Raw genomic sequence first — 27,500 nt, 5'->3', positions numbered from 1 at the left:
AGATACAGACAGGTAGACCGATGTTAGACACCTTCTGGTCTATCCTACATGAGAGACAGACAGGTAGACCGATGTTAGACACCTTCTGGTCTATCCTACATGAGAGACAGACAGGTAGACCGATGTTAGACACCTTCTGGTCTATCCTACATGAGAGACAGACAGGTAGACCGATGTTAGACACCTTCTTGTCTATCCTACATGAGAGACAGACAGGTAGACCGATGTTAGACACCTTCTGGTCTATCCTACATGAGAGACAGACAGGTAGACCGATGTTAGACACCTTCTGGTCTATCCTACATGAGAGACAGACAGGTAGACCGATGTTAGACACCTTCTGGTCTATCCTACATGAGAGACAGACAGGTAGACCGATGTTAGACACCTTCTTGTCTATCCTACATGAGATACAGACAGGTAGACCGATGTTAGACACCTTCTTGTCTATCCTACATGAGAGACAGACAGGTAGACCGATGTTAGACACCTTCTGGTCTATCCTACATGAGAGACAGACAGGTAGACCGATGTTAGACACCTTCTGGTCTATCCTACATGAGAGACAGACAGGTAGACCGATGTTAGACACCTTCTGGTCTATCCTACATGAGAGACAGACAGGTAGACCGATGTTAGACACCTTCTGGTCTATCCTACATGAGATAATTTTAAGAATTACACTAATGTATTGTATTGACCGGAGCCAACTTTCACAGACCTGGTTGCTTGTTTCTCTTGCTAGACCTGGCACCCATGGACGATCAGTGTTGCCATGTCCACTTATTATAAGCGACTTTGGATTAGCAAGACCGGAGCCAATTTTCGTACACCTGATTGCTTGTTTCTCACGCGAGCCGAGTGAAACCTGGCAACCCTGTTAACAGTGTACAGCGAAGAAGACGTCTTATGTTGTGTGGAGCCTCGCTCCAGTCCCGCCGGTCAGGTGAGTTTTCCTACAGTGAGAGCCAGAGTGAGGAGCCTAGAGTCCAGCACCTCAGACAGCCCCGTTGCCTAGGGCAACTGATTGAGGGGCGGTACGTGCCACTCTGCATCCTCAATCAGTTGGAAATGATGACACCTGCGTGCTGGGCAATCAGAAGGCAGCTGGGCTGAGTTTACAAAGGCAGCTCACTCAGGCTCACTCACTCTTGACTCTCCCTGGGGAAACACCGTCCGGCGGTAAGCGATACACTCCACTCATTTCTCAGTGTTAATAGTGATCAATGCTATGGTTGAATGCAAAGCTCATGTTATGTTTCTTTTGTTTTATAGGCAATGTACGAGCGATCATGAAGCCTACTCTGTTTACCCTTACCCCCTACTAACCCCTGATGCGGGAAGAACCTAAGTTGTTTTTGCCTGAGATGCATGCCCCCATGAACTGTTAAGTTTCCCTTTAATAAATTGAGCTTTGAAGCCTGAACTGTGTCTGTTCTCTGTGCCGGGTTGGTGTCAGACGCCACAGTTGTTTCTAAAGCGAGTCATTATAAGACGATAACGTGGTTAATAATATTTGCTTTGGGATGTGTATGACACAAAAATTACGGACATATTAACGTGACTGGGGTGGGAATAAGGTGGGAATAGGGACATTCCCACAATGGCTGCAAAGACATAGTAAGTAGTAGCAAATGTTTAAAGGGATACTTCACTCTCGGGCCGGGGACACATTTAAAAAAAATATTAAAAATAAATGAAAAAAGTTATGGAAAATTCATGGCCCCCTCACACATTAGTAGGACACTCTAATGCGTGAGGGGGCCATGAATTTTCCATAACTTTTTTCATTTATTTTTAATATTTTTTTTAAATGTGTCCCCGGCCCGAAAGTGAAGTATCCCTTTAAGTACATATTAGCCATTTGGCTAAATGTTGCTATCGGCGTCCCCTTCCGGTGTGTTTCGTACGGAGCCGAAATATTGTTGAAAGAAAATAAATATGCTCCAAAGAGCCAAATGTATAATGAACAATGAAAAGTAGACAAAACAATGCCTAAATAAAGTAAGGGCGTTGTGGCAAACGTTGTACTGAAATTGTTCTTCTTGTATAACATAACCAAACAATGAAACTGATTACCAGGACAAACGGAAGCTTTGTAGTATGATTTGTTTACCAACATTGAGACTGGACGCACAGGTGACTGTTTCATGTAATCAATTCCCAACAGATCCCCAAACCTGTTGTTTTGGGGGTTTCGCTGGTTTCACTTCATTCAACCTCCTCTTGTGTGTAGGCTGGGGAGGTGCGCCCTAGCGAGACATATATACTTCACCCCGCAACCGTATTGCGCACCGAGAACAGCTGACATACAAGCTCACAACCGCGTCGTGGATGAGACCGCTGTGAGCTTGGAGGTCTGCTGTTCTCGGCCGTTCTCTGCGCGTGACAACTTCGCGGGACGGAGCATAAATTAGGCTTGACGGGCTGCAGCTGAGCGAGCAAGAGCAGGTTCTGGTGCCGTGATCATAGAGCGCTCCCTCTGTTCTTATGACAGCCACTGGAGGAGGGGTTTGGGGGAAAACTGCTTTGAATTGTTATTATTGTTTACGCACAACAGAAACCAAGGATTCTATATTTCAAGAGGCAGAGATCACAGTAAACATCCTAAGCATTCTTCTTCCACACTGGGAGAAAAACAGCATCTGAAAGTTTGATGGGATGCATTTTTACACGTGAGACTTTTACATTGCATCTTATGAGCGGTGGGGTTCATTTTGTGCCGGCCTGCGCACGCATACTGGTTCACATCATCTGTGTGACGTTGTCTGTTAAGGCGTCTATTAGATGGAGTGGTAGTCCTTCTGCAGCCAAATAGTGACACCTGCTGGGCCATTAATGAGAACTGCAGGGAATTTGGCACTTCCTTAATGGCTTCATCTTAAAGTGGTGGAGAAATGGATTTTAACACATTGCCCGCTAAGAACGAATACATGTGTATATATATATATATATATATATATATATATATATATATATATATATATATATATATATATATATATATATATATATATAAAAGTGGTGGTGAAATGGATTTTAACACATCGCCCGCCAATAAACGCGTATATGCGTCCTTTAAAAATAATCCTGATGTCATCGCAAAAAGATTCACTTCCGTCCACTGACTCACTGACTCACTGACTCCACTCCTATGTTATGAGACTCACTGACTCACTGACTCCACTCCTATGTTATGAGACTCACTGACTCACTGACTCCTCTCCTATGTTATGAGACTCACTGACTCACTGACTCCTCTCCTATGTTATGAGACTCACTGACTCACTGACTCACTGACTCCTCTCCTATGTTATGAGACTCACTGACTCACTGACTCCTCTCCTATGTTATGAGACTCACTGACTCTTCTCCTATGTTATGAGACTCACTGACTCTTCTCCTATGTTATACTCTAATATATATATATATATATATATATATGATCCCTTGACTGTCAGAGAAGGAACGGATGTGATGTCATCACAAAAAAAATCACTTCCGTCCACTGACTCACTGACTCCACACCTATGTTATGAGACTCACTGACTCACTGACTCCACTCCTATGTTATGAGACTCACTGACTCACTGACTCAACTCCTATGTTATGAGACTCACTGACTCCACTCCTATGTTATGAGACTCACTGACTCACTGACTCTTCTCCTATATTATGAGACTCACTGACTCACTGACTCCTCTCCTATGTTATGAGACTCACTGACTCACTGACTCCTCTCCTATGTTATGAGACTCACTGACTCACTGACTCACTGACTCCTCTCCTATGTTATGGGACTAACTGACTCACTGACTCCTCTCCTATGTTATGAGACTCACTGACTCACTGACTCCTCTCCTATGTTATGAGACTCACTGACTCACTGACTCCACTCCTATGTTATGAGACTCACTGACTCACTGACTCACTGACTCCACTCCTATGTTATGAGACTCACTGACTCACTGACTCCACTCCTATGTTATGCGACTCACTGACTCACTGACTCCTCTCCTATGTTATGGGACTAACTGACTCACTGACTCCACTCCTATGTTATGAGACTCACTGACTGACTCACTGACTCACTGACTCCACTCCTATGTTATGAGACTCACTGACTCACTGACTCCACTCCTATGTTATGCGACTCACTGACTCACTGACTCCACTCCTATGTTATGAGACTCACTGACTGACTCACTGACTCACTGACTCCACTCCTATGTTATGAGACTCACTGACTCACTGACTCACTGACTCTTCTCCTATATTATGAGACTCACTGACTCCTCTCCTATGTTATGAGACTCACTGACTCACTGACTCACTGACTCCTCTCCTATGTTATGAGAATCACTGACTCACTGACTCAACTCCTATGTTATGAGACTCACTGACTCCACTCCTATGTTATGAGACTCACTGACTCACTGACTCTTCTCCTATATTATGAGACTCACTGACTCACTGACTCCTCTCCTATGTTATGAGACTCACTGACTCACTGACTCCTCTCCTATGTTATGAGACTCACTGACTCACTGACTCCTCTCCTATGTTATGAGACTCACTGACTCACTGACTCACTGACTCCTCTCCTATGTTATGGGACTAACTGACTCACTGACTCCTCTCCTATGTTATGAGACTCACTGACTCACTGACTCCTCTCCTATGTTATGAGACTCACTGACTCACTGACTCCACTCCTATGTTATGAGACTCACTGACTCACTGACTCCTCTCCTATGTTATGAGACTCACTGACTCACTGACTCCTCTCCTATGTTATGAGACTCACTGACTCTTCTCCTATGTTATGAGACTCACTGACTCTTCTCCTATGTTATACTCTAATATATATATATATATATATATATATGATCCCTTGACTGTCAGAGAAGGAACGGATGTGATGTCATCACAAAAAAAATCACTTCCGTCCACTGACTCACTGACTCCACACCTATGTTATGAGACTCACTGACTCACTGACTCCACTCCTATGTTATGAGACTCACTGACTCACTGACTCCACACCTATGTTATGAGACTCACTGACTCACTGACTCCACTCCTATGTTATGAGACACACTGACTCACTGACTCCACTCCTATGTTATGAGACTCACTGACTCACTGACTCCACTCCTATGTTATGAGAATCACTGACTGACTCACTGACTCACTGACTCAACTCCTATGTTATGAGACTCACTGACTCCACTCCTATGTTATGAGACTCACTGACTCACTGACTCCACTCCTATGTTATGAGAATCACTGACTCACTGACTCACTGACTCAACTCCTATGTTATGAGACTCACTGACTCCACTCCTATGTTATGAGACTCACTGACTCACTGACTCTTCTCCTATATTATGAGACTCACTGACTCACTGACTCCTCTCCTATGTTATGAGACTCACTGACTCACTGACTCCTCTCCTATGTTATGAGACTCACTGACTCACTGACTCCTCTCCTATGTTATGAGACTCACTGACTCACTGACTCACTGACTCCTCTCCTATGTTATGGGACTAACTGACTCACTGACTCCTCTCCTATGTTATGAGACTCACTGACTCACTGACTCCTCTCCTATGTTATGAGACTCACTGACTCACTGACTCCACTCCTATGTTATGAGACTCACTGACTCACTGACTCACTGACTCCACTCCTATGTTATGAGACTCACTGACTCACTGACTCCACTCCTATGTTATGCGACTCACTGACTCACTGACTCCTCTCCTATGTTATGGGACTAACTGACTCACTGACTCCACTCCTATGTTATGAGACTCACTGACTGACTCACTGACTCACTGACTCCACTCCTATGTTATGAGACTCACTGACTCACTGACTCCACTCCTATGTTATGAGACTCACTGACTCACTGACTCCACACCTATGTTATGAGACTCACTGACTCACTGACTCCACTCCTATGTTATGAGACACACTGACTCACTGACTCCACTCCTATGTTATGAGACTCACTGACTCACTGACTCCACTCCTATGTTATGAGAATCACTGACTCACTGACTCACTGACTCAACTCCTATGTTATGAGACTCACTGACTCCACTCATATGTTATGAGACTCACTGACTCACTGACTCCACTCCTATGTTATGAGAATCACTGACTCACTGACTCACTGACTCAACTCCTATGTTATGAGACTCACTGACTCCACTCCTATGTTATGAGACTCACTGACTCACTGACTCTTCTCCTATATTATGAGACTCACTGACTCACTGACTCCTCTCCTATGTTATGAGACTCACTGACTCACTGACTCCTCTCCTATGTTATGAGACTCACTGACTCACTGACTCCTCTCCTATGTTATGAGACTCACTGACTCACTGACTCACTGACTCCTCTCCTATGTTATGGGACTAACTGACTCACTGACTCCTCTCCTATGTTATGAGACTCACTGACTCACTGACTCCTCTCCTATGTTATGAGACTCACTGACTCACTGACTCCACTCCTATGTTATGAGACTCACTGACTCACTGACTCACTGACTCCACTCCTATGTTATGAGACTCACTGACTCACTGACTCCACTCCTATGTTATGCGACTCACTGACTCACTGACTCCTCTCCTATGTTATGGGACTAACTGACTCACTGACTCCACTCCTATGTTATGAGACTCACTGACTGACTCACTGACTCACTGACTCCACTCCTATGTTATGAGACTCACTGACTCACTGACTCCACTCCTATGTTATGCGACTCACTGACTCACTGACTCCACTCCTATGTTATGAGACTCACTGACTGACTCACTGACTCACTGACTCCACTCCTATGTTATGAGACTCACTGACTCACTGACTCACTGACTCTTCTCCTATATTATGAGACTCACTGACTCCTCTCCTATGTTATGAGACTCACTGACTCACTGACTCACTGACTCCTCTCCTATGTTATGAGAATCACTGACTCACTGACTCAACTCCTATGTTATGAGACTCACTGACTCCACTCCTATGTTATGAGACTCACTGACTCACTGACTCTTCTCCTATATTATGAGACTCACTGACTCACTGACTCCTCTCCTATGTTATGAGACTCACTGACTCACTGACTCCTCTCCTATGTTATGAGACTCACTGACTCACTGACTCCTCTCCTATGTTATGAGACTCACTGACTCACTGACTCACTGACTCCTCTCCTATGTTATGGGACTAACTGACTCACTGACTCCTCTCCTATGTTATGAGACTCACTGACTCACTGACTCCTCTCCTATGTTATGAGACTCACTGACTCACTGACTCCACTCCTATGTTATGAGACTCACTGACTCACTGACTCCTCTCCTATGTTATGAGACTCACTGACTCACTGACTCCTCTCCTATGTTATGAGACTCACTGACTCTTCTCCTATGTTATGAGACTCACTGACTCTTCTCCTATGTTATACTCTAATATATATATATATATATATGATCCCTTGACTGTCAGAGAAGGAACGGATGTGATGTCATCACAAAAAAAATCACTTCCGTCCACTGACTCACTGACTCCACACCTATGTTATGAGACTCACTGACTCACTGACTCCACTCCTATGTTATGAGACTCACTGACTCACTGACTCCACACCTATGTTATGAGACTCACTGACTCACTGACTCCACTCCTATGTTATGAGACACACTGACTCACTGACTCCACTCCTATGTTATGAGACTCACTGACTCACTGACTCCACTCCTATGTTATGAGAATCACTGACTCACTGACTCACTGACTCAACTCCTATGTTATGAGACTCACTGACTCCACTCCTATGTTATGAGACTCACTGACTCACTGACTCCACTCCTAAGTTATGAGAATCACTGACTCACTGACTCACTGACTCAACTCCTATGTTATGAGACTCACTGACTCCACTCCTATGTTATGAGACTCACTGACTCACTGACTCTTCTCCTATATTATGAGACTCACTGACTCACTGACTCCTCTCCTATGTTATGAGACTCACTGACTCACTGACTCCTCTCCTATGTTATGAGACTCACTGACTCACTGACTCCTCTCCTATGTTATGAGACTCACTGACTCACTGACTCACTGACTCCTCTCCTATGTTATGGGACTAACTGACTCACTGACTCCTCTCCTATGTTATGAGACTCACTGACTCACTGACTCCTCTCCTATGTTATGAGACTCACTGACTCACTGACTCCACTCCTATGTTATGAGACTCACTGACTCACTGACTCACTGACTCCACTCCTATGTTATGAGACTCACTGACTCACTGACTCCACTCCTATGTTATGCGACTCACTGACTCACTGACTCCTCTCCTATGTTATGGGACTAACTGACTCACTGACTCCACTCCTATGTTATGAGACTCACTGACTGACTCACTGACTCACTGACTCCACTCCTATGTTATGAGACTCACTGACTCACTGACTCCACTCCTATGTTATGCGACTCACTGACTCACTGACTCCACTCCTATGTTATGAGACTCACTGACTGACTCACTGACTCACTGACTCCACTCCTATGTTATGAGACTCACTGACTCACTGACTCACTGACTCTTCTCCTATATTATGAGACTCACTGACTCCTCTCCTATGTTATGAGACTCACTGACTCACTGACTCACTGACTCCTCTCCTATGTTATGAGAATCACTGACTCACTGACTCAACTCCTATGTTATGAGACTCACTGACTCCACTCCTATGTTATGAGACTCACTGACTCACTGACTCTTCTCCTATATTATGAGACTCACTGACTCACTGACTCCTCTCCTATGTTATGAGACTCACTGACTCACTGACTCCTCTCCTATGTTATGAGACTCACTGACTCACTGACTCCTCTCCTATGTTATGAGACTCACTGACTCACTGACTCACTGACTCCTCTCCTATGTTATGGGACTAACTGACTCACTGACTCCTCTCCTATGTTATGAGACTCACTGACTCACTGACTCCTCTCCTATGTTATGAGACTCACTGACTCACTGACTCCACTCCTATGTTATGAGACTCACTGACTCACTGACTCACTGACTCCTCTCCTATGTTATGAGACTCACTGACTCACTGACTCCACTCCTATGTTATGAGACTCACTGACTCACTGACTCCACTCCTATGTTATGCGACTCACTGACTCACTGACTCCTCTCCTATGTTATGGGACTAACTGACTCACTGACTCACTGACTCCACTCCTATGTTATGAGACTCACTGACTCACTGACTCCACTCCTATGTTATGAGACTCACTGACTCACTGACTCCACTCCTATGTTATGAGACTCACTGACTCACTGACTCCTCTCCTATGTTATGAGACTCACTGACTCACTGACTCCTCTCCTATGTTATGGGACTAACTGACTCACTGACTCCTCTCCTATGTTATGAGACTCACTGACTCACTGACTCACTGACTCCTCTCCTATGTTATGAGACTCACTGACTCACTGACTCCACTCCTATGTTATGAGACTCACTGACTCACTGACTCTTCTCCTATATTATGAGACTCACTGACTCCTCTCCTATGTTATGAGACTCACTGACTCACTGACTCCTCTCCTATGTTATGAGACTCACTGACTCACTGACTCCTCTCCTATGTTATGGGACTAACTGACTCACTGACTCCTCTCCTATGTTATGAGACTCACTGACTCACTGACTCCTCTCCTATGTTATGGGACTAACTGACTCACTGACTCCTCTCCTATGTTATGAGACTCACTGACTCACTGACTCCTCTCCTATGTTATGAGACTCACTGACTCACTGACTCACTGACTCCTCTCCTATGTTATGGGACTAACTGACTCACTGACTCCTCTCCTATGTTATGAGACTCACTGACTCACTGACTCCTCTCCTATGTTATGAGACTCACTGACTCACTGACTCACTGACTCCTCTCCTATGTTATGAGACTCACTGACTCACTGACTCACTGACTCTTCTCCTATGTTATGAGACTCACTGACTCACTGACTCCTCTCCTATGTTATGAGACTCACTGACTCACTGACTCACTGACTCCTCTCCTATGTTATGAGACTAACTGACTCACTGACTCCTCTCCTATGTTATGGGAGTAACTGACTCACTGACTCACTGACTCCTCTCCTATGTTATGAGACTCACTGACTCACTGACTCACTGACTCCACTCCTATGTTATGAGACTCACTGACTCACTGACTCACTGACTCTTCTCCTATATTATGAGACTCACTGACTCCTCTCCTATGTTATGAGACTCACTGACTCACTGACTCACTGACTCCTCTCCTATGTTATGAGACTCACTGACTCACTGACTCACTGACTCCTCTCCTATGTTATGAGACTCACTGACTCACTGACTCACTGACTCCTCTCCTATGTTATGAGACTAACTGACTCACTGACTCACTGACTCCTCTCCTATGTTATGGGAGTAACTGACTCACTGACTCACTGACTCCTCTCCTATGTTATGAGACTCACTGACTCCTCTCCTATGTTATGAGACTCACTGACTCACTGACTCCTCTCCTATGTTATGAGACTCACTGACTCACTGACTCACTGACTCCTCTCCTATGTTATGAGACTCACTGACTCACTGACTCCTCTCCTATGTTATGGGAGTAACTGACTCACTGACTCACTGACTCCTCTCCTATGTTATGAGACTCACTGACTCTTCTCCTATGTTATGAGACTCACTGACTCACTGACTCACTGACTCCTCTCCTATGTTATGAGACTCACTGACTCTTCTCCTATGTTATGAGACTCACTGACTCACTGACTCACTGACTCTTCTCCTATGTTATACTCTAATATATGTATAATACATTAGATAATATATTATGGATATAATATCTACATAACTATGTTAACACTCCTATGTTATGAGATGTAGAAAAACATCTAGCTTAGATTTCTTATTTTTTTGGTGAAAACGAGTCGTATTCAACAGAATGGACGATCAGGTTAACCCATTAACACATTGGGTGCCAGAGGTTTATTAAAATATTATACGTTGAGTGCCAGCATTTCTTCCATCCACTTGCGTTATACGTTGAGTGCTGTGAGAAGCCCCGACGCGGAAATGCATGTAAACAAAGCGTGCGTGCGAGACGGCGGAGGGTCCCGACTAACGCCTGGAACAATAATATTTCTAACGCGACCCTCCATTGCAGCGTGATCGCCGATCGGAAACGGCTCGTTTCCACCACATTAAAAAGAAATGGAGATATTAAGCTTTTAATCAAGGAGATAACATTGAAAACGCCGACCGGAAGGATTTTTGACATGGAGCCAGATCCAGCCTCTTCTTCTCAGAAACTCATTGGGTGATGTCAAAGTTTCGTTTTAGCGCCCCACGTGGCCCACATGTATAAAAATAGAATTGGGTCAAAAACGGTCCGGACCGTTTTCGGCACTTCTCGTTTGGACCCTCAAAAACGGTCCGGACCGTTTTTGGCATTCAATGTGTTAAGACTGGGAACGCATGTGTCATTTTCAGATTGCTTTGGCTATTCAAACATAGCAGATCTACAAGCTCATCTGCTGTTTTTGAATGGCCAAAGAAACCTAAAATGACAGAGATGCGTTCCCGGATTGAATGGGTTAAAATGTGAGCTTTGTTTACATCGTGTTTGTTTACATCTGTGTCCACATCGTGGCTCCGTGGCTCTCAGTGAATCGTCAAAATAAGGTAAAAACGCAAGGATGATGAATTAATTCATTAATTCCTGGCAGTCGATGTGTTAAGGTCATTTTATTTTGAAGTTTCAGTCTGAAACGTCATCTCAACGTGGTCTCAACCAATCAGAAAGGCCCGTCCCTTCAGGCAATGGAACGCTGTGTGTCTGTAGCCTGCCGCTCCCGCTGCCCAAGGGACAGAGACAGCCTGTGTGTGTGTGTGTGTGTGTGTGTGTGTGTGTGTGTGTGTGTGTGTGTGTGTGTGTGTGTGTGTGTGTGTGTGTGTGTGTGGGAGAGAGAGAGAGGTAGAGAGACAGAGACAGAACAAGGTCATAGAGGTGACACCGTTGTGGAATGTAGTCAGACCACTCTGTCTGTAACCTAACCTCTCTCTACCGCTCTCTCTCTCTTTTTCTCTCTCTCTGTCTGTCTGTGTCTCTCTCTCTCTCTCTCTCCAGCCTGCAGGGCGAGCAACAGAGTGGTGACAGTCACAGTGACACTTACACACACAGTGTTACACACAGAGCACACACTCTGTTACACACACAGTGTTACACACACAGTGTTACACACAGAGCACACTGAACACTGTTTATCTATCAATGCTTCTTTCGTCCAAATTATCGCGTAACGGTGGTATTACATTTTTGGAATTAATTGCGTTAAATATTTGACGGCCCGCCCTTAGCTCTGGTCCATGGAGTTAGAAGGAGTTCTCCTTAACACTGTGTCACTTTCCAGCCGTTTCCACACTTTCCCACGTCTTCTCTACTCAACAAAACAAAGACGCTTTTAAGATGTTCAGGGTTTTTTGGAGGTTGAAGTCTAGTCAGAAATCTGTCTGTCTGTCTGTCTGTCTGTACATCTGTCTGTCTACTGGCCCCTACTGGGCCTACTGGCCCCTACTGGGCCTACTGGGCCCTACTGGGTCGGCCAGAGGCTCTGCCCAGCCCGATCAATTACTATACTTTTAGGCCCGAAAACCCAGAAAACCCATAATGTGTCATTATGTGCTTAATGTCCTTAAAGTCACTCATCAAGCTTTAAACTGAACAGATTGGACCTTCTGTTCCAGAGATAATGGACAAAACATCTTGAAAACTGACACTTTGGCCGATTTTCGATTGAGTTTTGGTCATTGTCGCCCGTTTTACTTTAATAACACGGTTTAGGAAGGTTCTTTAATAACACGGTTTAGGAAGGTTCTTTAATAACACGGTTTAGGAAGGTTTTACTTTAATAACACGGTTTAGGAAGGTTTTACTTTAATAACACGGTTTAGGAAGGTTCTTTAATAACACGGTTTAGGAAGGTTTTACTTTAATAACACGGTTTAGGAAGGTTTTACTTTAATAACACGGTTTAGGAAGGTTCTTTAATAACACGGTTTAGGAAGGTTCTTTAATAACACGGTTTAGGAAGGTTTTACTTTAATAACACGGTTTAGGAAGGTTTTACTTTAATAACACGGTTTAGGAAGGTTCTTTAATAACACGGTTTAGGAAGGTTCTTTAATAACACGGTTTAGGAAGGTTTTACTTTAATAACACGGTTTAGGAAGGTTTTACTTTAATAACACGGTTTAGGAAGGTTCTTTAATAACACGGTTTAGGAAGGTTCTTTAATAACACGGTTTAGGAAGGTTTTACTTTAATAACACGGTTTAGGAAGGTTTTACTTTAATAACACGGTTTAGGAAGGTTCTTTAATAACACGGTTTAGGAAGGTTCTTTAATAACACGGTTTAGGAAGGTTCTTTAACACCTTTACCGCCGGGCCCGTAGTTCTACGGGCCGTTAAATCCAACGGTTAAGCGCCGAGCCCGTAGTCCTACGGGCTGCAGTCTTTTCGCGCATGCGCGGTCCGGGTGCACTTTCGGATTTTTTTGATCCACTTCCGTTTCCGGTTTGATGACAGGAAATAGAATTATTTGGGATCCGGTTTCGACGATCACGTCCGCTCCCATTCTACAGACGAAACTGAAACTCAATTCTCTTCCTGTAGTTTTTTCTCCTCGCATTTCACTGTTTAACGTAATCCGCTCTAACTCAAACATGGATGCCCCGTTTGACACGTGGTTTTCACTGGGAGATACAGGGAGATCTCGCGGATGTAAACAGACCGTTCACGGCTCAATCTTAAGGATTTTAACAAGATCTATGGCGACATGAAAAAAACAAAAAAACAACAAAAACACCTTGGCACTGGTGAGTACATTATGAGATTAACCTCTGGCGGTGGATGTGTTAATAACACGGTTTAGGAAGGTCTGACGGAGACAAACTAGATACCTGAGTACACTTTGAGCTGCATCCAACACATCCAACACATCCAACGAATACACTGACATTCCGTCAGCCTTACCGTTAGGACGCTTTTCTTCACTGAACCAGAGGAACTAATAAGCATCGATTTAGGACTTACTCTTTAAGCGTGGTGAAGCAGGGTCAGAGGTCAGACTTACTCTTTAAGCGTGGTGAAGCAGGGTCAGAGGTCAGACTTACTCTTTAAGCGTGGTGAAGCAGGGTCAGAGGTCAGACTTACTCTTTAAGCGTGGTGAAGCAGGGTCAGAGGTCAGACTTACTCTTTAAGCGTGGTGAAGCAGGGTCAGAGGTCAGACTTACTCTTTAAGCGTGGTGAAGCCCTGCTCTTTGAACTGAAGCTCCTGTTTCATATCAGCCAGATCCCTCTTCAGTTTATTCACCTGGAGAGAGAGAGACATAGAGTTTATACAGGAGAGAGAGAGAGAGAGAGAGAGAGAGAGAGAGAGAGAGAGAGAGAGAGAGAGAGAGAGAGAGAGAGTTTACGGGTTAAAGGGATATTTCACTTTTTGTGGTAATTTTATATATATATATATATATATATATATATATATATATATATATATATATAGTGTGTATAATGATAATATAGAGGGTCTCACCCTGCTCTTGGCCGTGACGATCTCTGCTTTGAGGATGTCTGGATCATATTTACTGGAGGAGGAAGACCTGGAGTTCACTGTAGACACATAAATATACATATTAATACATACTGTGGCGGTTCGCCCCCTGAGTTTTATTTTCACGTCACGTTCATTCACTAGTTCCACTCCCCATTCACAAAACCGGTCAGCCTATCACCTTCCTTCCGTCTCCGCACGCTCTCCACCCCGCTCCCTTTGAAGTGCACTCCAGGAGATCACCTCGCTGGCTCCGTCACTGTCTGTGTTTGTTTGTGTAGCGTCAGTCACAACCGAAGGCTGCGACCGTCGGTTTTGTGTTAGCCCTATGTTAGAAGTGGTTTTAGCGTCCGTGCGCCGCGCGTGTTTACAGTCCGCGTCGGGAGGACCGTTGGATCCGCAAAAAACGAAACGAAAGAAACTAAAACTGGACATCAGCGAGGCGACGGCAACGGCGGATCAGGACCGGCCATTAATCCGGGATTCCACGCCATGGTACCAAAGGTAAAGGGGAGCCTGGTTGCTGGAGTTTAAGTTTTCTTTGGAGCCTATTAACAGGCGGAGTGCGGAGGAGTTTGGAAGGGGGTTATTTTTGGTCATTTTGTTTCCTAAACAGGATTTATTTGGGGCTTTTTTGGAGTAAGCACTATTTAACTGTGGGTATTTTGGGAAGTGGAACTGAAGAACTGAACTATGAACTAGTAATGAATAAAATCCTAAAAGGTACTTTTTGTTTTAAACAAGGACTGCGTGTTATTTTCTTTAATGTGAACTGTTTAGTAGTTGTGTGACCAATTGTGACTGAAACGGTTTGGTGTGGAAATGATGGGTTCATGTTATACATGCAGGTTGCATGGCTGGTAAATATGTATCCTTGCGGTGGGTTCTCTTGAAGGTATTCACTCTAGAAATGTGTCGGTTGAAAAGCCGGCTGGCACCCCAAACAATGGTGAATTTAAAGGGTAAACCTGTTATATCTGTTATTAACTGACCCTAGACCTGTTTTTATACAGTTACAAACCTGTTATATCTGTTATTAACTGACCCTAGACCTGTTTTTATACAGTTACATACATAAATATATATTAAAACATAAATACTGTTATTAACTTAATTAACCTAAACCTGTACTTACAGGAAGTGTAGGAGGTGCTACTTATAGGAGGTGTATTTATAGGAGGTGTATTTATAGGAGGTGTATGTATAGGAGGTGCTACTTACAGGAGGTGTATTTATAGGAGGTGCTACTTACAGGAGGTGTAATTATAGGAGGTGTATTTATAGGAGGTGTATTTATAGGAGGTGCTACTTATAGGAGGTGCATTTATAGGAGGTGCTACTTACAGGAGGTGTATTTATAGGAGGTGCTACATACAGGAGGTGTATTTATAGAAGGTGTATTTATAGGAGGTGCTACTTACAGGAGGTGTATTTATAGAAGGTGTATTTATAGGAGGTGCTACTTACAGGAGGTGTATTTACAGGAGGTGTATTTATAGGAGGTGTATTTATAGGAGGTGCTACTTATAGGAGGTGTATTTATAGGAGGTGTATTTATAGGAGGTGTATGTATAGGAGGTGCTACTTACAGGAGGTGTATTTATAGGAGGTGCTACTTACAGGAGGTGTAATTATAGGAGGTGTATTTATAGGAGGTGTATTTATAGGAGGTGCTACTTATAGGAGGTGCATTTATAGGAGGTGCTACTTACAGGAGGTGTATTTATAGGAGGTGCTACATACAGGAGGTGTATTTATAGAAGGTGTATTTATAGGAGGTGATACTTACAGGAGGTGTATTTATAGAAGGTGTATTTATAGGAGGTGCTACTTACAGGAGGTGTATTTACAGGAGGTGTATTTATAGGAGGTGTATTTATAGGTGTATTTATAGGAGGTGCATTTATAGGAGGTGTATTTATAGGAGGTGCTACTTACAGGAGGTGTATTTATAGGAGGTGCTACTTACAGGAGGTGTATTTATAGGAGGTGTATTTATAGGAGGTGTATTTATAGGAGGTGCTACTTACAGGAGGTGTATTTACAGGAGGTGTATTTATAGGAGGTGTATTTATAGGTGTATTTATAGGAGGTGCATTTATAGGAGGTGTATTTATAGGAGGTGCTACTTACAGGAGGTGTATTTATAGGAGGTGTATTTATAGGAGGTGTATTTACATGAGGTGTATTTATAGGAGGTGTATTTATAGGAGGTGCTACTTACAGGAGGTGTATTTATAGGAGGTGTATTTATAGGAGGTGCATTTATAGGAGGTGCTACTTACAGGAGGTGTATTTATAGGAGGTGCATTTATAGGAGGTGTATTTATAGGAGGTGCTACTTACAGGAGGTGTATTTATAGGAGGTGTATTTATAGGAGGTGCATTTATAGGAGGTGCTACTTACAGGAGGTGTATTTATAGGAGGTGCTACATACAGGAGGTGTATTTATAGAAGGTGTATTTATAGGAGGTGCTACTTACAGGAGGTGTATTTATAGAAGGTGTATTTATAGGAGGTGCTACTTACAGGAGGTGTATTTACAGGAGGTGTATTTATAGGAGGTGTATTTATAGGTGTATTTATAGGAGGTGCATTTATAGGAGGTGTATTTATAGGAGGTGCTACTTACAGGAGGTGTATTTATAGGAGGTGCTACTTACAGGAGGTGTATTTATAGGAGGTGTATTTATAGGAGGTGTATTTATAGGAGGTGCTACTTACAGGAGGTGTATTTACAGGAGGTGTATTTATAGGAGGTGTATTTATAGGTGTATTTATAGGAGGTGCATTTATAGGAGGTGTATTTATAGGAGGTGCTACTTACAGGAGGTGTATTTATAGGAGGTGTATTTATAGGAGGTGTATTTACATGAGGTGTATTTATAGGAGGTGTATTTATAGGAGGTGCTACTTACAGGAGGTGTATTTATAGGAGGTGTATTTATAGGAGGTGCATTTATAGGAGGTGCTACTTACAGGAGGTGTATTTATAGGAGGTGCATTTATAGGAGGTGTATTTATAGGAGGTGCTACTTACAGGAGGTGTATTTATAGGAGGTGTATTTATAGGAGGTGCATTTATAGGAGGTGCTACTTACAGGAGGTGTATTTATAGGAGGTGCTACTTACAGGAGGTGTATTTATAGGAGGTGTATTTATAGGAGGTGCTACTTGTACTTACAGGAGGTGTGGGAGGTGCTCTTGTCTCTCCAGGTGTGGTGCAGGGAGGTGAACTCCTGCTGGGCCAGCCTCAGTCTCTGCTCTTTCACCTGGAAGAGCTCCCTCTGGGCAGACAGCGCCTCCTGTGCCACCTCCAGGTACTGCCTCAGCATCACCTCCTGCTCCTTCTGCCACTGAGCCCTGGGGTCCTCCAGCTGGGTCCTCTCTGAGGGTCAAAGGTCAGAGTAATGGCAATCTGGGAACCCATCGTCAAATAAAAAGGAAAAACAGCGCCCTCTGCTGTTTTTCACTTATTCATTTGGCTCTGGGCGGAGCTGAACGGAGGACCTGTGCTCTCAGGGAAACTGGGGTTTTGGTCTGCCTTCAGCTTTTACTTCCGGTGGTGCGACTATGTTTTCATTCCCACTAACAATATTTCTACACAGAACACTAACACCACTTCTCCCAGAGAACATGGATGGTTTTGGTTATAAACCCACTTGTTTCTATGATGAAAGAGCAAGTTAAAATGTTACTAACTTTCCGTGGTTTTGTCGGCTCAGAGGACGCTATTGTTAAATGAGTTTCGGTTTGTTTTCCAGTGGGGAACGAGCAGCACACATGTAAATCCCGCCCACTACATTTGATTGGGTAAAGCGCGGCCTGCTTCCTGATCTGATGGCACGCCCATTTGTAGCCAATGTGCACGGGTTCTTAACGCTGCTACCGACTGATTCAAGCGCAGCTCTGAGAGATTAGAGTAATGGTCACAGAGTTGTGGTCCTAACACTAACTTAATGGCGTTGTGGTCCTCTCATTAACTTAATGAGTTGTGGTCCTCCTACTAAGTTAATGAGTTGTGGTCCTCTCATTAACTTACTGGAGTTGTGGTCTACATAGTAAGGGCCCACAGTGGGGTGGAACACCTCTTCCCATCCCACTGGCAGCTCGTCTCCGATACAGTCTGCGAACGTCAGGGGCTTGGTCTGCCTGCACACGCACACACACACACACACACACACACACACACACACACACACACACACACACACACACACACACACACACACACACACACACACACACTTTGATTATTGGATAGAACTTTTATTTAACGCCCTAACATACAATTACATTGTTAATCACAATTGTCTGTTTGACTGATAAATAATTACATTTAACGATGATGAAAGCCCTGAAGGACACATTCTAGGCCTGTTGAGAGAGATGAAGCAGGGACCCCCACTACAGCAGGGACCCCCACTACAGGGACCCCCACTACATATCCCCCCCCCCCCGTAGTAACTACGACAACCTGTCCAGATCTCTCTCTCTCACACACACACACACACACACACACACACACACACACACACAGCTGTGGGGGTGAAACTGAACTGGTTCTGGTTTCAGCTGAATAATTAAACACTCACAGAAGACCACCACCCCCCCCCTCCACACACACACATCCCCCACTGATCCACATTAAGAGAGAATGAATGAGAATGAATGAGAGAGAATGAGAGAGAGAATGAGAGAGAGAATGAGAGAGAGAGACAGAGAGAGAATGAGAGAGAGAGACAGAGAGAGAGACAGAGAGAGAATGAGAGAGAAAGAGGGAGTTCTGGGTATTAAGTGAAAATATGTATATATACAATAAAATACATATTTGCATAAAATATAATTCATGTATAATGAACCGATATTCAGAACCAATAACCCACTTATAATGAATAGTGGAGAACACACACACACACACACACACACACACACACACACACACACACACACACACACAGTTGTATAAATTCCATCAAGTGAATTTATGAGACTTCTCCAAGCCTCAAGGTCCAACTGTACCTCTCTCTCTCTTTCTCTGTCCCTCCCCCTCTCTCTGGTATGTGACAGATAACATTCCATTCACCTGACTCTCTGTGTGTGTGTGTGTGTGTGTGTGTGTGTGTGTGTGTGTGTGTGTGTGTGTGTGTGTGTGTGTGTGTGTGTGTGTGTGTGTCTGTGTCTGTGTGTGTGTGTGTGTGTGACAGTGCGTGTTGTGATAGTGACACTTGACCAGCTAATACACAACTAGCAGCACAACTGATACCATTATTATTATTATTATTGTTAGTGTTTATGTCTGTCTGTCTGTCTGTCTGTCTGTCTGTCTGTCTGTCTGTCTGTCTGTCACCACCATAGAACCATGTGGTCATGATCCTCTGTCTCCTAAAGTCTCCTGATGCCCTGAATATTTCACATTGGCCTGCTATAGCGCCACCAGGAGGCCGATTTTTGCAAAACATCTGTTTTTATATTACTCCTACAGATTTTCTCCAAACATCACGTCTCTGCTTCTGGTGATTGATATTGTCCTTTAATGAATGTTAGACTCATTAAAACACACGTCTCTGCTTCTGGTGATTGATATTGTCCTTTAATGAATGTTAGACTCATTAAAACACACGTCTCTGCTTCTGGTGATTGATATTGTCCTTCTAATGAATGTTACTCATTAAAACACACGTTTCTGCTTCTAGTGACTGATATTGTCCTTCTAATGAATGTTAGACTCATTAAAACACACGTTTCTGCTTCTACTGACTGATATTGTCCTTCTAATGAATGTTAGACTCATTAAAACACACGTTTCTGCTTCTACTGACTGATATTGTCCTTCTAATGAATGTTAGACTCATTAAAACACACGTTTCTGCTTCTAGTGACTGATATTGTCCTTCTAATGAATGTTAGACTCATTAAAACACACGTCTCTGCTTCTAGTGACTGATATTGTCCTTCTAATGAATGTTAGACTCATTAAAACACACGTTTCTGCTTCTACTGACTGATATTGTCCTTCTAATGAATGTTAGACTCATTAAAACACACGTTTCTGCTTCTACTGACTGATATTGTCCTTCTAATGAATGTTAGACTCATTAAAACACACGTTTCTGCTTCTACTGACTGATATTGTCCTTCTAATGAATGTTAGACTCATTAAAACACACGTCTCTGCTTCTAGTGACTGATATTGTCCTTCTAATGAATAGTACACACTGTAGGATATTTGGTCCGATTATGCTGTCGGGGGACCTTTTTTGGCGCTCTGGGAAAAAACCCTGATCTGACGCAGATCGGGCTTTGATCGCCGATATATTGCTCGCTGTGGGTGAAAGGCTCTGCGAGAGGATCTCGCCGTGATGATAGCGCTCGGCGATGCCTTCCCGAGCGTTTCTAGATATCGAGCAGGTTTGATATTTGGCTTTGTCGCCGACTGCAAATGATGCAAGGTCACTCCCCGAGGAGATCCGTGCTACAGCCAATGAGAGCACAGTTATTACAGTATGCTTGAATCAGCAGAATGGACCAGGACGCGACGCTACGCACTGGTGTTATCAAAACTTTTAGAACACGTGCGCTCCTTCTCTGTTGCCGCTAGGTTATTATTTTTTATAGGTTGAAGGGATGAGGGGATATAATTCCTTTGTCACCTACTGTAGGCCTATAGAGTAGGTCTACATTACTGTAGGCCTATAGAGTAGGTCTACATTACTGTAGGTCTATAGAGTAGGTCTACATTACTGTAGGTCTATAGAGTAGGTCTACATTACTGTAGGTCTATAGAGTAGGTCTACATTACTGTAGGCCTATAGAGTAGGTCTACATTACTGTAGGTCTATAGAGTAGGTCTACATTACTGTAGGTCTATAGAGTATGTCTACATTACTGTAGGTCTATAGAGTAGGTCTACATTACTGTAGGTCTATAGAGTATGTCTACATTACTGTAGGTCTATAGAGTAGGTCTACATTACTGTAGGCCTATAGAGTAGGTCTACATTACTGTAGGCCTATAGAGTAGGTCTACATTACTGTAGGCCTATAGAGTAGGTCTACATTACTGTAGGTCTATAGAGTAGGTCTACATTACTGTAGGTCTATAGAGTAGGTCTACATTACTGTAGGTCTATAGAGTATGTCTACATTACTGTAGGTCTATAGAGTAGGTCTACATTACTGTAGGTCTATAGAGTAGGTCTACATTACTGTAGGTCTATAGAGTAGGTCTACATTACTGTAGGTCTATAGAGTAGGTCTACATTACTGTAGGTCTATAGAGTATGTCTACATTACTGTAGGTCTATAGAGTAGGTCTACATTACTGTAGGTCTATAGAGTAGGTCTACATTACTGTAGGTCTATAGAGTATGTCTACATTACTGTAGGTCTATAGAGTAGGTCTACATTACTGTAGGTCTATAGAGTAGGTCTACATTACTGTAGGTCTATAGAGTAGGTCTACATTACTGTAGGTCTATAGAGTAGGTCTACATTACTGTAGGTCTATAGAGTATGTCTACATTACTGTAGGTCTATAGAGTATGTCTACATTACTGTAGGTCTATAGAGTAGGTCTACATTACTGTAGGCCTATAGAGTAGGTCTACATTACTGTAGGCCTATAGAGTAGGTCTACATTACTGTAGGCCTATAGAGTAGGTCTACATTACTGTAGGTCTATAGAGTAGGTCTACATTACTGTAGGTCTATAGAGTAGGTCTACATTACTGTAGGTCTATAGAGTAGGTCTACATTACTGTAGGCCTATAGAGTAGGTCTACATTACTGTAGGTCTATCCACCTGTTTCCGCGGGAATTTACTGGAGCAAAAATCCTGTGTGGGAAACATCCTGCGGGGGGACCGGAAGTAGGAAATAGCGGCTCAGTGTGTTTACATTTGCCAGCAGAACGTAGCTCGTTCGCAGTAGTTGTACGCGATAGTACAACTAAAATCTCGCCACCCCTAGAAAATAAAGTAAAAGACTGACAGACAGCGGCCGTCATTCATGCGGGCAGGCAGCCAATCACTACCGTATCCATTCAGCAGAGTGACCCGCGCCTATAGTGATGCAAATCGTGTATGCCATTGTCTTCATGGGGTACTAGGAGTGCCAGGAGTGGGGGTCTGGGTCATCACCTGTACTCACCTGGCATAAAAAGTACATGCAGAAGTACAATGACAACCTCTCGCCTAGTCTGTGTCTCCTAGCGTTTGAGAGAGATTTAACTGAAGGTCTGAACTACGATTCAGTTATAGTTTTTAAGTGCAGCAAGCCCAGTCGTCTCATGTTTTGAGACATCACTACATGCTTGAAAACTATTTGATTTGGCTGTTATTGTCTCCGCCAGGCCGAAAGGCATGGCGAGAGAGTATGTTTTGCCCCCTGTCCGTCCGTCCGTGTGTCCGTCCGTCATTCTGTCTGTGGACAGCTAATCTCCGGCACCGTTGGCTTGCTCGCAGTGAAACTGTGCACACACACTCCCTGGATACCACAGCAGAACCTCTGCCCCAAATGTTTCACATGGGCCTTTTATAGCGCCACCAGGAGGCCGATTTGTTCAAAACATATTTTTTGACAGTACTCCTACAGATTTTGTCCAAAACTCCTGCAAATCGGTACACAGTATCTCTATAGTCATTAAACGAAATGTGCCTTTCAGATTTGTCATATTCCATCCTGATTGGCTAAAAATGTCTTCCAAAGTTTGCAGGAGTGCTCCGTTTTGAACAAAATGCCTCAAATCATGAACACAGCATGCAATTTCCTTGAAATTTTGCACGCATATTTCCACTATGCCCAGGAAGAAATGCCACTTGAACATTTTCAAATCAGCCTCATGGTGGCGCTATAACAGGCCGATTTGTGTTTTTACCTATAACTGCACCGATCTGTGTAAAACTTTGTAAGCGCACTCCCTAGAGGTCAAGGAAAAACCTTTGCCCTGCATTTTTCACATCTGCCTTTTATAGCGCCACCAAGAGGCCGACTTATGTAAAACAATTTTTTTCATATTACTTCTTCCGATTTTATCCAAATTTCACGCAAATCAGTACACATGATCTCTATAGTCATGTGATCAAGACGGATGTGTTTGATTTTTCATATTCCATCATGATTGGCTACGATTGACATCTAAAGTTTGCAGTAGTGGCTTGTTTTGAACAAAATCATGAACGCAGCGTCCGATTACGGTCAAACTTTGCACGCACATTCACACTATGTTGAGGAGCAAATGTCACCCAAAACACATTGGCCTATTATAGCGCCACCAGGAGGCCACAATAACCTACCTGACCTGGCGGAGACCTGTGCTCCGAGGAGCACTTTTTCTAGTTGTTACTGTTGTAATCGCAATGTTGAAATGAGTCAATAATTTGTGCAGGACATCATGTTCGCCTTTTCTGTAATGCTGCTTTTTTTTTGAATAAAAATACATACATTGATTATAGTTATTATTGTTTTTATTAACGTTTTTCAGTTTTGTAGTCAGATAGTGTTGTTGTGTTGTTAACTTGTTTCCCCCTTAGATTTTCCCCCGAGTACCCCCCCCCCCCCTTCGGAGGGGGGGAGGGGGGGATCTCGCCTGTCCTAAATGCAATTTCTGGGAACGCCACTGAGACAGAGAGAGTGCTATACTTCTCCATACAACGGTGTGAGACAGAGAGAGTGCTATACTTCTCCATACAACGGTGTGAGACAGAGAGAGTGCTATACTTCTCCATACAACGGTGTGAGACAGAGAGAGTGCTATACTTCTCCATACAACGGTGTGTGACAGAGAGAGTGCTATACTTCTCCATACAACGGTGTGTGACAGAGAGAGTGCTATACTTCTCCATACAACGGTGTGAGACAGAGAGAGTGCTATACTTCTCCATACAACGGTGTGTGACAGAGATAGTGCTATACTTCTCCATACAACGGTGTGAGGCAGAGAGTGCTATACTTCTCCATACAACGGTGTGAGGCAGAGAGTGCTATACTTCTCCATACAACGGTGTGAGGCAGAGAGTGCTATACTTCTTTCATTGATTAGAATGACCAAGTCAGATGGAAAGAAAGGCCTCAAACTTCCTATGTGAAAGACCTGTGGACCCCCAGACAGATACACTTCCTATGTGAAAGACCTGTGGACCCCCAGACAGATACACTTCCTATGTGAAAGACCTGTGGACCCCCAGACACACTTCCTATGTGAAAGACCTGTGGACCCCCTGACACACTTCCTATGTGAAAGACCTGTGGACCCCCAGACACACTTCCTATGTGAAAGACCTGTGGACCCCCTGACACACTTCCTATGTGAAAGACCTGTGGACCCCCAGACAGGGGACTTTCAGCATTAAGGCTGGACTGGGACAAAACATATGACACTGACATTTAATTGTCTCCGCCAGGCCGAAAGGCATGGCGAGAGAGTATGTTTTGCACCCTGTCCATCTGTCCGTGTGTCCGTCTGTGAACAGCTAATCTCCGGCACCGTTGGCTTGATCGCAGCAAAACTGTGCACACACACTTCCTGGCTGCCAACTCAGAACCTCTGCCCCAAATTTTTCACATGGGCCTGTTATAGCGCCACCAGGAGGCCGCTTTTTGCAAAACAGATTTTTTGACAGTATTCCTACAGATTTTGTCCAAACATCACGCAAATCGGTACACATGATCTCTATAGTCATGTGATCTAGACGGATCTGTTCGACTTTTCATATTCCATCCTGATTGGCTAAGATTAACATCTAACGCTTGCAGGAGTGGCCCGTTTTGAACAAAATGCCACAAATCATGAACGCAGCAGCCGATTGCGGTGAAACTTTGCACACACATTCTCACTACATTGAGGAGGAAATACCACCCTTTCCCCATTGCCCTGTTATAGCGCCACCAGCAGGTCTAATTTAGCAAAACACATTTTTGGAACAAAATGCCTCAAATCATGAATGCAGTGTCGGATTACCTTCAGAGGCCTAAGAAGAAATGGCAACCTTTCCACATTGTCCTATTATAGCGCCACCAGGAGGCCATGATAACCTACCTGACCTGGCGGAGACCTGTGCTCCGAGGAGCACCTTTTCTAGTTTCCTATCAAATCAACTATAGTCTGAACACATACTGGACCCTGAATGTACTAGACCTCTGAATATACTAGACCCCTGAATATAAGTGAATGGATCCCCAAATCCACTTTAGAAAGGCATGTGGCGTACCCCTGGGGATCCCTCTTTGAGTACCAATGCCCTACACACACACACACACACACACACACACACACACACACACACACACACACACACACACACACACACACACACACACACACACACACACACACACACACACACACACACACACACACACACACACGGGGGGGGTCCTACACCTACCTGTCCCGGGGGTCTATCCAGCTGGTGCATTGGTTGACGTGATCGATGTAGTAAACCTTCCCGTCAAAGTCTATGGCTTCCTCCCAACCCTCAGGTAATGGCAACTCCTTCCTGGGCATGTCAGGCTACATGTACACAACATCTACACAATGTACACAACATGTACACAACAGCTCATATGGTTTAATGTTCTTCATCTGCTGATGGTTTAATGTTCTTCATCTGCTGATGGTTCAATGTTCTTCATCTGCTGATGGTTTAATGTTCTTCATCTGTTGATGGTTTAATGTTCTTCATCTGCTGATGGTTCAATGTTCTCCTTCATCTGCTGATGGTTTAATGTTCTTCATCTGCTGATGGTTTAATGTTCTTCATCTGCTGATGGTTTAATGTTCTTCATCTGCTGATGGTTTAATGTTCTTCATCTGCTGATGGTTTAATGTTCTTCATCTGCTGATGGTTCAATGTTCTTCATCTGCTGATGGTTTAATGTTCTTCATCTGCTGATGGTTTAATGTTCTTCATAATTATGCTAAAGGTTCAATGTTTGAGTACAAGGTCCACATGGAAGTTGTTTTACATTAATGTTCCTCTTATTAAACATTCTATGAAACAGCAGAATCCATCAGAATCCTGTGTCTGTCTTCTAGAGGACTGTTGTCTCCTTCATCATCATCATCTTCATCATCATCAGTAACATCTGTGGTTCTGGATTATTGTATTATTATGAATAAAGCAGAATCCATAATGTCGCCTTTTGGACACCTTGTTGCTTTTCACATGAAATGTTCATTCAGTCTGAATGAACTGAAGAGTCACATCAATCAGTGGATCAATCGTTCTGTGGGAACCGTTTGGCTACAATGTTGCACCTTCGCAACTACACAACTACACACCTACACACCTACACAACTACAAATAGAAGTTTATGTCCATGTTTTCAGGGAAACGGATCAAATGTTACACTATTTATTTATTTATTTACAAATAAGTTCATTATATTATAGTTTAATTCCTCTGTGTGTAAACTATCAGTAGGAAGGTTACAACAACAACAACAATAATACTTATTATTATTATTATTATTATTATTATAAACACATAATTGCATTATTTATAACAACTTGTCTTTGTTGTTTCTCTGAGTTTGAAGCTTCGATTCAAACCTTCCTGCTGCTGTATGTAGGTCCACTTATAGGTCCACTTATAGGTCCACTTATAGGTCCACTTATAGGTCCACTTATAGCTTATAGGTCCACTTATAGGTCCACTTATAGGTCCACTTATAGGTCCACCCAGCAGGTCCACAAAGAAACTGGTCCACCAAACAGCAGGTCCACCAAACAGCAGGTCCAAACAGCACCAAACAAACCGCTTCGCTTCTAAAC

General features: G+C 43.4%; 1 protein-coding gene across 1 annotated transcript in view; it reads right to left on the bottom strand.

Annotated features, from left to right (window-relative positions):
• The window catches only part of wwc1 (WW and C2 domain containing 1), a 73,632-nt gene that overhangs the window by 45,968 nt on the left and 164 nt on the right, over positions 1 to 27,500 (bottom strand). Inside the window, 5 exon segments of the mRNA XM_080436255.1 lie at positions 14,410 to 14,489; positions 14,709 to 14,785; positions 17,912 to 18,115; positions 18,770 to 18,879; positions 26,113 to 27,500. The exon segment at positions 26,113 to 27,500 is cut by the window's right edge and continues 164 nt beyond it. Of these exon segments, the coding sequence (XP_080292381.1) occupies positions 14,410 to 14,489; positions 14,709 to 14,785; positions 17,912 to 18,115; positions 18,770 to 18,879; positions 26,113 to 26,231 (590 nt within the window). The 5' untranslated portion in view covers positions 26,232 to 27,500.

This window comes from Gymnoscopelus braueri, assembly GCF_963280865.1.
Source record: "Gymnoscopelus braueri genome assembly, chromosome: 8".
Lineage (NCBI taxonomy): Eukaryota > Metazoa > Chordata > Actinopteri > Myctophiformes > Myctophidae > Gymnoscopelus > Gymnoscopelus braueri.
Note: the sequence above shows the minus strand (reverse complement) of the source record. Positions and strands in the feature narration are given on the sequence as shown.